The following is a 14,296-nucleotide window of genomic DNA, read 5'->3' as shown; positions in this document are numbered from 1 at the left end:
CTTAGCAAACAGGGCTCTGTCTTAAGTCTTTTCCAAAAGAGGTTACTACTAGAGCATAGCAACTAGCAAGCAGATCCTTACACCTGCAGTTAAGGTAGGGAAAGGAATAGGGTGCAGAGGAAGCTGTCCTATTTCCATATTGTTCCTCATATTATCTCCCCCAGCAGCTGGGGATGGAAGAAGAGAGACCAGAAAGGGATAAGACATTGAGATCAGTACTGTGAAGACCTGTGTCCTCAAATCCCTCCTACACCCCCCCAGTAGCTCTACCTTAATTTTTTATTTATTTATTTAGATTTTGCTCACACCTTTTTCAGTAGTAGTTCAAGGTGAGTTACATTCAGGTACACTGGATATTTCTCTGTCCCAGGAAGGCTCACAATCTAAGTTTGTACCTGAGGCAATGGAGGGTTAAGTGACTTGCCCAAGATCACAAGGAGCAGCAGCGGGATTCGAACTGGCCACCTCTGGATTACAAGACCAGTGCTCTAACCACTAGGCCACTCCTCCATTCATGGATTGAAATTCATGACTCTCAGATCTACATCTCCACCCCTGAAATCTCAACCTTGATCCAGGACAAAATCTCAGCCTGCTTGTCCGACATTGCTGCTTGGATGTCTCAACGCCATCTAAAGCTCAACATGACCAAAACTGAACTTCCCATTTTTCCCCCTAATGGCTGTTAATGGCTCTCGCATCCTCCCTGTCTCCTCGGCTCATAACCTTGGAGTCATCTTTGATTCCTCTCTCTCCTTCTCTGCGCATATTCAACAGATCACCAAAACCTGTCATTTCTTTATCTACAATATTAGCAAAATTCGCCCCTAACTTTCTGAATACGCTGCCAGAACCCTTATCCACATCCTTGTCACCTCTTGCTTGGACTATTGCAATTTACTTCTCACTGGACTTCTGCTCAGCCATCTCTCTCCTCTCCAATCTATCCAAAATTCTGCGGCATGACTTATTTTCCGCCAGAATCGTTATACCCACACTAGCCCACTCAAGTCACTTCACTGGCGCCCTGTTCGCTTCCGCATTCAGTTTAAACTTCTCGTACTGACCTTTAAAATGCATCCACTCTGCAGCTCCCCATTACCTCTCCACTCTCATCTCTCCCTACATTCCTCCCCGTGAACTCCGCTCACTGGACAAATCTCTCTTGTCGTCCCCCTTCTCCTCCACTGCTAACGCCAGGCTTCGCTCCTTTTCTCTCGTGGCACCTTATGCCTGGAATAGACTTCCTGGACCTATACGTCTAGCTTCATCTCTACCTGTTTTCAAATCTATGCTGAAAACCCACCTTTTCACTGCTGCTTTTTAGCTCCCATTACTTCCCTCACCCGTAACTATCCTGTCTGTCTGTATTATTTAGATTGTAAGCTCTTTTGAGAAGGGACTGTCTCTTTGTATCAGGTGTTCAGCGCTGCGTGCGTCTGGTAGCGCTATACAAATGCTAATAATAAAGGGAAAAGGATAGTGATAGGAGTGTACTACCGTCCACCTGGCCAACATGAACAGACAGATGCAGAAATGTTAAAGGAAATTAGGGACGCAAACAAACTGGGCAACACAATAATAATGGGTGATTTCAATTACCCCGATATTAACTGGGTAATGATGTGATTAGCTACCAGCCATGAGACTGATGGCAACTGGGGACAGCAGATCATCGCCAACGGGGTGCACCCATCTGGGAGATAACTGGAATCATCAGGAGTGATGGTATATGAATTATTCTCTTGGGGGGGGGGGGGGGTTGGCGAGTGTGAGGGTATCTGGACAGGATGTTAGATTGTTAGGATGTGTTCTGTTTTATTTCATGGTGGATATGCTGTATGTTTAGTTTTCAGTTGTAACAGGGAGTATATTTTCTTCAGGTTACTTATTTATCTCAATCCTGTCTTTCCCCCTCAAGGAGCAAATCTGCTGGGGAACATTGTGTACTGTTTCATTTTATAAACCACTTTGGATCAGAATGTTTTTCAAAGAACAACAGTATGCATTTATAAATTAGAACAAAAGCCTTGTCTCTGGAGAAAAAATTAGAACAAAAGCCAGCACATAAAAGCAGATAAGAACTGTGAGGCTCAATCCAATCTCCCCAAACTTCCTTCCTCTTAGAATGCCACAGGCCCCAGCCCCACTCTGCCTATCATGTCTTGCAGTTTATGCCAGGCTTTCCTGAATTCTTTCACTCTTTTTGCCTTGAGCAGCTCCACTGGGAGGCTGCTGCATTGCATTACATTTCATGTATTGTACTGAGCAGACACTACTACCAGTTCCAAATATTTGCTCATATTACTCCTAAGTCTATCCCCATTGAGCTTCCTATTGTGGTCCCTTGTGCCAAAATTTCCCTAATGTTTTCTTCTTGTGAATTGTTTATACATTTGAGGCATTTGAACGTCTCTGTTAACATATTCCCCAATCTTTCCTTTAGGCCAAAGTAGACAATATAGTACAGAATTACCAAGGAGAGAAAGTAATCACAATATAGAGTATTCAAGTTCTGAGAAGAAGGATAGGCAGATGGGTGAGGGGTGGATAGGAGGCAGAAGGAAGGAGGCGGGAGTGGATAGAAGGAGGAGGAGGAGAGAATGGCAGCAAGATGGGGGGGGGGGGGGGGGGGAAGAGAGAGAGAAAAGGGATAAGATGAAGGGAAGGAGGAGAGGCAGACAAGAGGGTGAGGTGGGGGTGTAAGGAGATGGGAGAAGAGGAAGACAGATGCAGAAGACTGAGATGAGGGAAGGTGGGGTTAGAAAGCAGGAAATCTATGGGATGGAGGGAATACAGAGGCAGACAGGAGGAGGGAATGTGGGGGAAGGAAAGGGGTTTGAGGAGGAGAAAGAGGTGGAGGGGAGCAGAAAGAAGGGGTGGGGGAGGAAACACAGGGATTACATGTAGAACAGGCGCTTACGTTTCCGTTTAACACCCATTCCTCTTTCTCTCCTTCTTCTGGTGCACGGAAAGTGCTTCTGAATAAGTGACAGAAAGACACCTCTGAAAGAAAGATGCAAAAATTTTTTACAGCTATGAGACACCTGGAAGCATTTCTTAGAGGAATATACAGGGAGTGCTGAACTGTTAATGTGTGTGCACATTCACAATATAGACAGAGAAGCAAGGAGATCTGGGTGTTGATGTACAGCAGTATGTACACAGGGAAGTGTTGATCTGTGTGGATCCCCAGAAGCTTAGCGGAGATTGGGTGGCAGAGCCGGTGGTGGGAGGTGGGGCTAGTGCTGGGCAGACTTCTACGGTCTGTGCTCTGAAAATGGCAGATACAAATCAGGTATACACATAAAGTAGCACATATTAGTTTATCTTGTTGGGCAGACTGTAATATGGGGAAGCACCAAGCTGCGCGTACTTTCACATATAGACAGAGAAGCGATGCGATCTATGTATGCATACACAGTGATATGTATACAGGGTGCGCTGAGCTGCATGTATTTCAAACACCTTTTATTGGTGACTGAACAAAGAACAAGCAACCATTGAAAACAATACTGTTGTCATACTTGTTTTGGTCTTATCAACATTATTGACTAAATCCTTATCCCCCCTTCCTCCAGTAGCTGTGACCTCCCAAAAATCACAATATTCTTGACTGTGAGGTCTGGGCTCTTATGATTTCCTCCCCCCCCCCCCATCTGTCATATTCATACAACCTACTGTAAAGAGAGATTTCACACTTGTAGTTATAGCTCACCATCATCCTTACTGTCCCGCCCCCATCCCCACCTTTCTAGCTGCATGTATATATATAATGTAATGGGAAAGCACCATGATGTGTGCACACACAGTGGGGATGCAGGACAGGGAAAGGTTTGCATGCATAATGGAATATTTAAGAGAAATTGAATGTACATGCAGAGCTCAGTATTATTACATGTGAAAGGAGACACCAAATTGTATGCCCATATAGTGATATGTATATATATATATATATATAGAAAATAAATCAGAACCCCCCTCCCCCCCCAAAAAAAAAAGGTAAACCTCAAGATACATATATATGTAAATTAATTGTACATGAACTATTCTTTGAGTTCAGATATAACCTGTATGTAAAACATTGATGTGGGTACTATATTCTGGATGTACACAGAGAAGTCATGACCCATGTGTATATGCACACAGTAGTATATAGACAGGAAAGGGCTACGCTGTGTGAGCAGACAGCAGTGTTTATTATGTATATGTGTAGCACAGTGGACACAGGGAAGCATTTGGCTTTGTGTGGTAGTGAGGATTTTGAAGCTGGAAGGAACTGATCAAATGCAAAGCAGAAACAAAACATTTCAAACAGGGTTGTAGGTCAAATCAGGTGGAAATCTATTAAAGATGGTAAATGAAAGGCTGAGAATCTAACTGAATTTGCCTGTACAGATGGTGAGAGATTGGGTAATAAATAGGGCTGTTCATCGATGAAAAGTTTTAACTGCATGACTTATTGTGGCCACAATTTTTAATCGCACGATTAATCGCATGAAGGGTCCCCCTCACATTTCCTCCTGTGAAATATACACAGCAGTTGTAAATTCTTAAAACTGACGTATTTCAATTACTAAACTGAAAATAACATACATTTTCTTGCCTTTGCTGGCTGGTGTTTCTAGTCACTTGTTCACTACTTCTGGTTCTGCTTTCATCTGTCTGTGCTCTGAACTCTGTTTCCAGGGCATCCTATCCATTCATTATTTATTTTCTCTCTTCTTCACTTCCTGCTCTATATACATCCTTCAAGTTCAACTTTCTTCCATTTTTCTTCCTCCTGTCTAAATTTAATCTATTTTCTTTCCTTCACCTCCCCTCCATGGGCACCATCTTCTCTCTTCTTTCTTCCCGTCCATGGACACAATTTTCTCTCCTCTCCTCCTTTCCATGGGCACCATCTACTCTCCTTTCCTCTCAACTCCCCTCCCTCTATGAGCACAATATTCTCTCTTCCCTTCTGCTCCCCTTCCCTCCCTCCATGGGCACCATCTTCTCTTCCCTTCCACTCCCCTCCCCTCTATGGCCATCCTTCCGCCCCCCTCCAACTGGCATTATCTCTTCCCTTCTCCCTTCCCTTAGCCTTCCAATCCCCTCCCCTGCATCAGCACAATCTCCCTTGTTTGTTTTTTTTAGATCCTGGCATCTTTGTCTGGCCTGGCTGCACCTCCCCTCTCCTCTTTGCCTGCACTCTGGCATCTCACACTTTCGTTCCCCCCACCAGCCACCCCACAGTCTCTCAATTTTCTCCCACAGGTCCTAACGTCTTTCTCTGCCTCTCTTCTTCCCCTGCACACAGGCATCTGACTCTTCCCAACTCTCCTGCTTGCCTTTACTGTCACTTGCCTCAAGCCAGGAGCCCGTCTTCTTTGTTGCAAGTAGCGTCCCGCTGACAGGAAACAGGAGTTCTGTCAGAAGAGGTGGGAGCTACAGAAGGAGGGCTCCCAGCTCGAAAGAAGCAGTGTGCGTTTAGTGCTGCACATCTACTTGGTTTTTCAGACAGTAAAGGCAAGCTGGGAGGGGGAGGGAGATACCAGAGAATGTGCGTGTGGGAGGAGGCAAGATAGCGGCAACGTGGAAGCAGCAGAAGCAGGAGAAAGCTGAAACAAGAGAACAAAGGGAGAGACAGAGACACAGGTAGTGGGGAAAGAAGGAATGTAATGTGATTAACACGTTAAAATTAGCGCGAGTTAAAAGTTTTGCGTTAATTGTGTTAAAAACACATTAACTGGACAGCCCTAGTAAAAAAGAGGCCATAGTCCCCTGTTCCCTCTATGGGGGGGGGGGGGGGGGGTGCAAATTGTCATTTTTTGCTTCACTGTCTAGGAGGAATAACTGACCATATTCAGCAATCCTTTACTGATGAGAGAGAGATCCCACCCTCTGTGCATGCTGCAGACTTGCCCACCAAGTGCCAATGCTCTTCCTCCTACTTACTCTGCAGCAGAAACAAAGCAGTTCAGATGGCCATCATTCTCATCCAAGACCTCCCGAGTGCGAGCCTCTCCTGTAGACTGCAGCCCAATGACAATGCACTGAGAAGATAACAGTAGAATAGGGCAGAACAAATCAATGCTGAACCCAACAGAGATCACATAATCCTGCACACCGGGTCACAACAGCCATCATACATTGCCCCAGAGAGACTTTAGTGAGAGTCATAGTTAAAACCTCCCTATCTGATCTCCAGTGTCAGCATGCTATAAGGCTACCAGTGGCCCTGCAGCGTCTGGCATATTACCTTGAAAGTTTTTTCACAAAGCTGGCAGCTGTGTTATCATTTCTGGAGGAGTCTCCGGGCCATTCCTTGGACATATTTCACAGCTTCCCACTATGTTGCAAGCTTATGCTTTTAGTGAACTTCCACCCACCACCTCTCACCTTGTTCTTGGCCAGTTCCTGCTTGGCAAGCTCCACCAGACGCCGGACTTTAGCAGCAATGCAGAGATACTTGAAGAAGCGCTGGTGAGCGGACCAGAACTGACTCCATAAGGCCTTACGGGATTCAAGACCTATAAAGTCTGCTGCCTGCTGGAATACCGTTAGTGCCTCTGCCCACTGTAAGTGAGAATGCAGTCATAAGTACATAGCAGACCACTGCACAGGAACAGTGCAAGCACTCAGTTCTGAGTCTAGGGGCATCTACTCAGGTGCTGTGCAATAAGGGGCACCACTGGAAAAGGTCAGCACCAGCCCCTTTCTCTGTGGTGTGCATGTGTACAACTGAACAGGGTTCCTTAAGTGGTTATGCAGGTCTCACCTCAAGTCATGCAGAGACCTAGACTTGGCCTCAGTAGGAGGCTGAGATGAGCAATGGGAGCATGTGATGCGGTATGTGCCAGACACCATTTATTTATGAAAAGTCTGACATCCAGATACAATCTTCTCTTAGTAGTTTACAATAACAAGTTCACACTCTCAGGTCTCAGGCCAGCATTTCCTGAATGCTGATCTTGTGATGCATAAAGGAAGTGCTGTCCCACAAGTTTTAAACTTTATCATGGAGCTAACATGGACTATGAAAAGTGGAAGTGGTAGTGGCTCCATCACTAAACAGATATTTTGCCTTGAAAGATAGGGGAAGCGGTGGGGTGGGTGGGTCAAAAGAAGGAGATGCTGGAGAAGGGAAAGGCAGGAGACAGATGATGAAGGACCTTAAGATACAGGAAAAAGGCTGCTAGACATGGGGGATAGGGATGATATGAGATGGGGGGGGGGGCAGAGAGGATGCTACGGTTGGGGAATCCCATCTCTCACTTGTACAAAAAGCTTGCACACATTCCCAACCTCATCTCCATTTATCCACAGCAAGGGTGGGGGTGGATCAGTTGAGAGAAGGCACCATGTGCCCTAGAGCTGTCCTCTACAAGATGCCACATATACATCCAGAGTTCAGTGGTCTCAAAATGTTCACAAATTGGAAACAGTATATCTGTATCAGTGCTCAGAAGCTCTCCTCCATAAGCCCATTTTCTCAATAAGGAATACACCTCTCTATCTTATTCCCGTCAATGACATTAGATAGTACAAGTCACTGCCTGGACTATGCCATGAGCAGGAAGGATGTGACAACCTGAGCTACCCGAGTCACAGGCATGCAGCAGTATCCTAGAGGGCAAAGAAGTGACTGGCAGTTACAGAGACCCAGAACACTGATTCTCTGCTGTGCTCAGCAATCCTGTATACAAGACTGCATCTTGCAAGGCATCCAGTACCCAGACTTTTGTCTTTAAAGTTTTGAAGGGAGAATAATCTCACAGTGAAGTAAAACTGGATTTAGTAAGGCTTAGCCTGAAAGTCGCTCAGTCTGTGTGCAGGGTGGCCTAAAGGTATAGTGCTGAGGTTCTTCCTTCACATGCAGAAGACACAAATATGGTCTCGCACAACAGTTTTACTAGATACCTGGTACCTTCTTTGGCCTTTTCGTATCTGTAAAATCTCTGAGCAACAGTGAGAATGTGATTGATATAGAAAGACCCACTATGAATATCCTGCAGGCATTTAGGTATCGTACCGTCCCCTTGGTCCTATGCCTATCCTCACCAATTGTGCTGCCTTATTGTAGACCAGCTTGTACTGCTCATCCAAGGGTATCTCCTCTATGTGGAAGGTGACTCCTGTGAAACTGAGCTGCCGAGCGATGTACATCCCGCTCACTTTCATATCCATCGCTACGATCTCCATGGCACCAACACCCCTAAGTGGAGAACAGAAGAGTCAGACTTCTTTCTTCAAGCACAGAAACGGCTACTAAAGGGACTATGAGTATATGTAATACATGCGTATGTCTGAACAAACAACATGCACAGGTGTTCTGGAGACAGGGGCAGTGAAAGTGAGTGTACAAGCACATGTTTGTGCTGGGGTGAGAATGAGTACATAATTGCTAGTGCATATGTCTGTGTTTAGGTGCTGGGTTGCGAGGTGCAAGTGTACATGTCTGTGTCTGGATGCTGAGACAGGCAGGGGAGGGGGAATTTAGTGTTGCTATACATGTCTGTGTGTGGGTGCTAGATCAGAATTTCTCAACTTTTTCAAGTGGACATGGAAAGGGTTGATGTGGCCAAAAGAAAAGCCAGGGACGCACTAAAAGCGCCACCAGTCTTTCAAATTTTAAAACAAAAGGGAGAAAAAGGACAGAGACCCACATCAACTTGTAGCAATGGAGTAGCCTTCCAGGGGCTTTATAAATTAACTGATGTGCCTGGGTCAGGGCAGGAGGATCCAGCAGCTCCCTCAAACTACCAGCTTTAAGTGACTGTGAATACATAGAGGGGTATGTTTGTAGAAAGTAGGCATGCATATATATAGCGTGCAGATGTTTTCTGCTGATTTTTTTTCCAGTTGTTACCTGTGAATCTCCCCAGCTGTCTCCATTGCTCCTCTGGTACTGGAGGAGAAAAGTACACATTTGCCTTGGTGGTTTATCCACAATTTCAGCAAGTTTTTCAGCAACATTTCTTTGAGGTTCAATCACATTTTAGCCCTGCTGTCATTCAGTGAGAGCTCTGACCTCAAGGCTTTCCTGCTCTCTGCTTCATTCTTCCCACTCTCAATTGTCTTTTAACCAGGACATATTGTCCACCTACCCCAGCTCATCACGTTGTTTTTTGACCCTTCTCCTAGTTCCTTGCTACCTACAAACTCCTGCTGCTTCCCTAGATTCAGCTTCTCACAACGAACGGACTCCTTCCTGTACACCAATTCCTCAGTCTACCTATCAGTTACCTTGGCTGCTGCTGGTGGTGATGTGTGTGGCTGCCAAGGAGAAATTAGATCTTACCTGTTAATCCTTCCCATTATTCCAGAACCTGTGGGATAGTTGTGTCCATCAACCAGCAAGTGGAGATGGAGAACTGAGCTGAGACATCTCTCTCTTAGCATCCAGTCTAGCTCCTCAGATTTACACAAACAAGCAGAAAGGTGAAACTCAGAATTACAACAACCTTTAAGAACTCGCTAACCTAACACTAACCAGACGAGCAACTGGACAACTTGTAGAGAACAAGAGATATGCAGGAAGCATCATGCAAGTTGACAGTTGTTATTTGAGCTATTACTTTGCACTGACTAAACATCTCAGAAACCTTGGGCAGGCCTCTGTAATAGAGGTAAGTAGCTTCCCACTATTCCAGAACCTGTGGTATGTTTAAAAGAAATCCCCACCTTCTTCCTGCGAGACTGTCATTGGAATGCATTGGTGTTTCACTTATATATACTGTTATTTATCAACATTTGCTTATTTCTGATCTGAAGAAGAAGGGTTACCTTTGAAAGCTAATCAAAAAATGTATTTAGTCCAATAAAAAAGGTATCATCTTATTATTTTTCTATGTTTTGTTTTATTTCTATTTATTACCTTTAAAAGTGGACTAACACGGCTACCACATCACTTTACTCAAGAAGAAAGGAAGGAACCATGTGTAGGGAGAGACCCCCATCTCCAAAAAGCGAAGAAATGTATCTTGACAAGAGAGACCCTGAAGTTCCAAAACCCTATGTACCAACATAACAGCCACTAAGAACACTGTCTTTAGTGTAAAAACTTTCAAGGAGGCCTCCCGGAGTGGCTCAAAGGGAGGCTTCTGAAGAGCCCGAAGGACTAAATTAAGGTTCCACTCTGGACACAGAACACGAAAGGGATGCTGAAAGCAGTCCACTCCCCACAAGAATCAATAATAGCCAGGTGAGTTGCAAAAGACATTTTCTGTAGTCAAAGCCATAACCTGAATTTTAGAAAAACCAAATGCCAATCCTTTCTGAAGACCTGCCTGGAGAAACGCTAGGATGTTTGTGATCTGAGCAGAGAAGGTAGATGGTGTGCGCTCAGAACACAACAGAAATAGGGTGGAGAGGGCCTAATGTCAAGAGATCAGTCACCACACACAAGGGATCCCTGCGAGGGGGAGGTCGTGTGGCTTCGCTGTTGCAGATGAAGGTGGTGCAGGGATTTGGGAAACGATCATGCTGTGCTACGTGCAGGTTTTTGTAATCATTACTAATTATTAAGTGCTCCTTCAGTTGATGTATTGCTGAATCCTAATTGATTGACCCCTGAGGAAGGCTGATATAGCCGAAACACGGACCGTGTTGGGTCCTGATTAAAGGTTTTTTTGGAGCATCTTACCCTTGTGTGTGGTGACTGATCTCTTGACATTGGGCCCTCTCCACCCTATTTCTGTTGTGTTCGATTGCTGTGGAGAGTGTGAACCCCGCTTTGTCTCTCTGTGCGCTCAGAACACACCAGCCCTCGAATGTCCTCCACACTCTCACATATGCCATGAATGTAGTGCATTTCCGAGCCTGAAGCAAGGTAGCAATGACCAAATCAGAATAACCTTTTCATCTCAACCTTGCCCTTTCAATGGCCAAGCTGTAAGACCAAAGGGGCATGGATCCTCCATGAGCACCGGATCCTGCTTCCATAGGCCATGTACATGTGGAAGACGGAAAGGACCCCCATCCAGCAGTCAAATCAGGTCTGCGTGCCAAGACCTCCGTGGCCAATCTGGGGCTAGGAGGGAAAACGTCTCCAGCCAGGACTGCAGTAGGGCATCGATCCCCATTGAGCCTGGTTCTTTCCAACAGCTGAATAACTTGGGCACTTTGGCATTCCTTTTCATTAAATCATAAAAAGTACTCCAAGTTCATAGCTATATAAACATCATTTATTGAACATCATGTGTCCATAGAAAAACTAAACTAATACTTCGAAACTCTCAACCACTCACACAACAGCATTCATACCTGGTATACCCATAATGTGAATTCATATTGATAGTCATGTTATCATCAATCTAAACAAAAAAAAAAGCACTATTTGTTCTCAGTTGTCCAATATAAACGTGGTATGTCCCATCACGTTATAAAGCAAACCTTGTTGACTACTGCTTCGTAGAAAAACTGCTGTTGTTCATAGTCCAATGTTCCAGCATTCAAAAAATGCATCAATCAGCACAGTATTTTCACGAAAAATTGGTCTATCTCCTAGTAGAAACTCTGTTCTGCCCCGGGAAGGCTCTCATAGCTCTTATAAACCCATACTCAATTTAACATTAATATCAACATAGATAGGCTGCTTACCATTGAGACTCAACTCCAGGCATAAGTTGCGGAGTGCCGCCCAAAAATGTTATGCTTTAGTCAATGTAACAGAACCTTTTTATATCTACTAACCCCGCCCATAAAGTGTGACGTACACACCTCACAGCCATTCAATCTCCAAATTGAGGCCCCCAGGGAAAACTGTATTCCATTGATAAATATATCGTTGTTCAATATTGAACAGCATGGTGTTAGCATCCCCCCCCTCTGGCAAAGCCCTCCATCTGTACCACAACAACACATTTTAAATCATTGATGGTATGCCCTCTAGTGAGCCAATGGCTCACTAAAGGATTTTCTTGTTTACGATTCCTAATATTGCTTATATGTTCTGCTAATCTGCTTTTAAATTTCCTTTTCGTATGTCCGATATAGTACAGCATGCATGGACATATAATGCAATATACCACCCTTTTGCTATTACAGGTCATCTTAGCTTTTAAATAGAAAGGCTTGCCAGAGCCAGGGATGGGCACCCATGTTGTGTCCATAGAGAACTTACAATAAACACAATGACGGCCCTCATAACTGTTTAAAGAGGGTCACTTCAACAATTCACCCAGGTTAGGCTTGCGTCGGTATGCTATTAGTTTAGTTTCGAAGTATTAGTTTTGTTTTTCTATGGACACATGATGTTTAATAAATGATGTTTATATAGCTATGAACTTGGAGTACTTTGTATGATTTAGTATCTAGTCTGTACAGTTATTATAAACTGTTACCCCATTTGGAGCGATTGTGCACAATTCCTTTTCATTGCCATCAAGTCTAGAAGTGGAGAACCTCATCAGTCGACTTATCAGCTGTAACCCCTGGCTGGATAGTTCCCTTCTCCCAGGTCCGAGTGCCTGCTGATAGTCCCTATCCACACTCAAGGACCCTCGCGATGCGAGCTGCCGACAAGCACAGAAACTTTTTCTCTGCCCAACTCACGAGGAAAGCCACCTCACCACTGGATAACTGTGGGTCCCGCCTTGCTTGTTGATATAAGCCACCAACATCACACTGTCAGAGAAAACTTGGACCAGGGCCACCTGCCCGAACAGGAGTGACGTTGCGAAGGGCATTCTGCACTGCCCTGAGCTCCAAGCCATTTATCAACCACTGAGACTCCTGTTCTGTCCAGGTGCCCTGTGCCTGATGGAACTTGTAATGAGCTCCCCAACCCAACTTGCTGGCATCTGTTGTCACCACCTCCCCACTGTGTTTTTGGACAGGGAGCTCCAATGGTCAAATTCCTGGGTGACAATCACCACTGCATACTCCATCTGGCAACCAGCATCCAAGTAAGATGGTTGAACTTCCGTGACACTGGAGACCAGTGGCTGAGACTCCTGTAATGGCTGCATATGAGCCACTGCCCATGGCACCGCTTCCATCACCACCATCACTAACCCCAGAACTTGGAAGTCGTCCCAGACCCTGGACCTGCCTTGACTGTGGAGAACACAAATCAGTTCAACCAGTTTCAACCTTCTGCACTTCGTGAGGAAGATCCTCTCCCTTGCAACATCAAACAGAGCCCAATACACCATTGTCTGCAATGGAGTTAGTCTGCTCTTCTTGAAACTGATCACCCAACCTGACTGCAGAAGATGGACTGGGCATCTAAATGGCAGATGACGTTTTAATGTGAGCAAGTGCAAAGTGATGCATGTGGGAAAGAGGAACCCGAATTATAGCTACGTCATGCAAGGTTCCGCGTTAGGAGTCACAGACCAAGAAAGGGATCTAGGTGTCGTTGTTGATGATACGTTGAAACCTTCTGCTCAGTGTGCTGCTGCAGCTAAAAAAAGCAAATAAAATGTTAGGAAAGGAATGGAAAACAAAAATGAGGATGTTATAATGCCTTTGTATCACACCATGGTGCAACCGCACCTCGAATATTGTGTTCAATTCTGGTCGCCGCATCTCAAAAAAGATATAGTGGAATCAGAAAAGGTGCAGAGAAGGGCGACGAAAATGATAAAGGGGATGGGACAACTTCCCTATGAGGAAAGGCTAAAGTGGCTACGGCTCTTCAGCTTGGAGAAAAAGCGTTTGAGGGGAGATATGATAGAGGTCTATAAAATAATGCGTGGAGTGGAACGGGTAGATGTGAAGCGTCTGTTTACGCTTTCCAAAAATACTAGGACTAGGGGGCATGCGATGAAGCTACAATGTAGTAAATTTAAAACGAATCGGAGAAAATGTTTCTTCACTGAACGTGTAATTAAACTCTGGAATTTGTTGCCAAAGACTGTGGTAAAGGCGGTTAGCTTAGCAGAGTTTAAAAAAGGTTTGGACTGCTTCCTAAAGAAAAAGTCCATAGATCATTATTAAATGGACTTGGGGAAAATCCACTATTTCTGGGATAAGCAGTATAGAATATTTTGTACTTTTTTGGGATCTTGCCAGGTATTTGTGACCTGGATTGGCCACTGTTGGAAACAGGATGCTGGGCTTGATGGACCTTTGGTCTTTCCCAGTATGGCAATACTTATGTACTTATGTAGGACACATGAATGAGCCAGTCAGAGACACAGATAAACTCTGATTTCCTGGGAATGAAGGAAGAACACCACCACCACCATAACCTTGGTAAACATTCTTGGAGCTGTGGAGAGACTGAAAGGCAAAGCCCTGAACTGAAGTGATGACATAGCACTACAAAACATTGAAATCTCTGATGCAGCAGCCTTATGGGTAT

At 44.8% G+C, this 14,296-nt stretch overlaps 1 protein-coding gene across 1 annotated transcript in view; it reads right to left on the bottom strand.

Annotated features, from left to right (window-relative positions):
* The window catches only part of SBNO2 (strawberry notch homolog 2), a 216,497-nt gene that overhangs the window by 50,737 nt on the left and 151,464 nt on the right, over nucleotides 1-14,296 (bottom strand). Inside the window, 4 exon segments of the mRNA XM_030219853.1 lie at nucleotides 2,924-3,006; nucleotides 5,941-6,038; nucleotides 6,385-6,561; nucleotides 8,047-8,200. Of these exon segments, the coding sequence (XP_030075713.1) occupies nucleotides 2,924-3,006; nucleotides 5,941-6,038; nucleotides 6,385-6,561; nucleotides 8,047-8,200 (512 nt within the window).

The sequence above is a fragment of the Microcaecilia unicolor genome, chromosome 11 (assembly GCF_901765095.1).
Source record: "Microcaecilia unicolor chromosome 11, aMicUni1.1, whole genome shotgun sequence".
NCBI lineage: Eukaryota > Metazoa > Chordata > Amphibia > Gymnophiona > Siphonopidae > Microcaecilia > Microcaecilia unicolor.
This window is presented reverse-complemented; position numbering and strand designations above follow the sequence as displayed.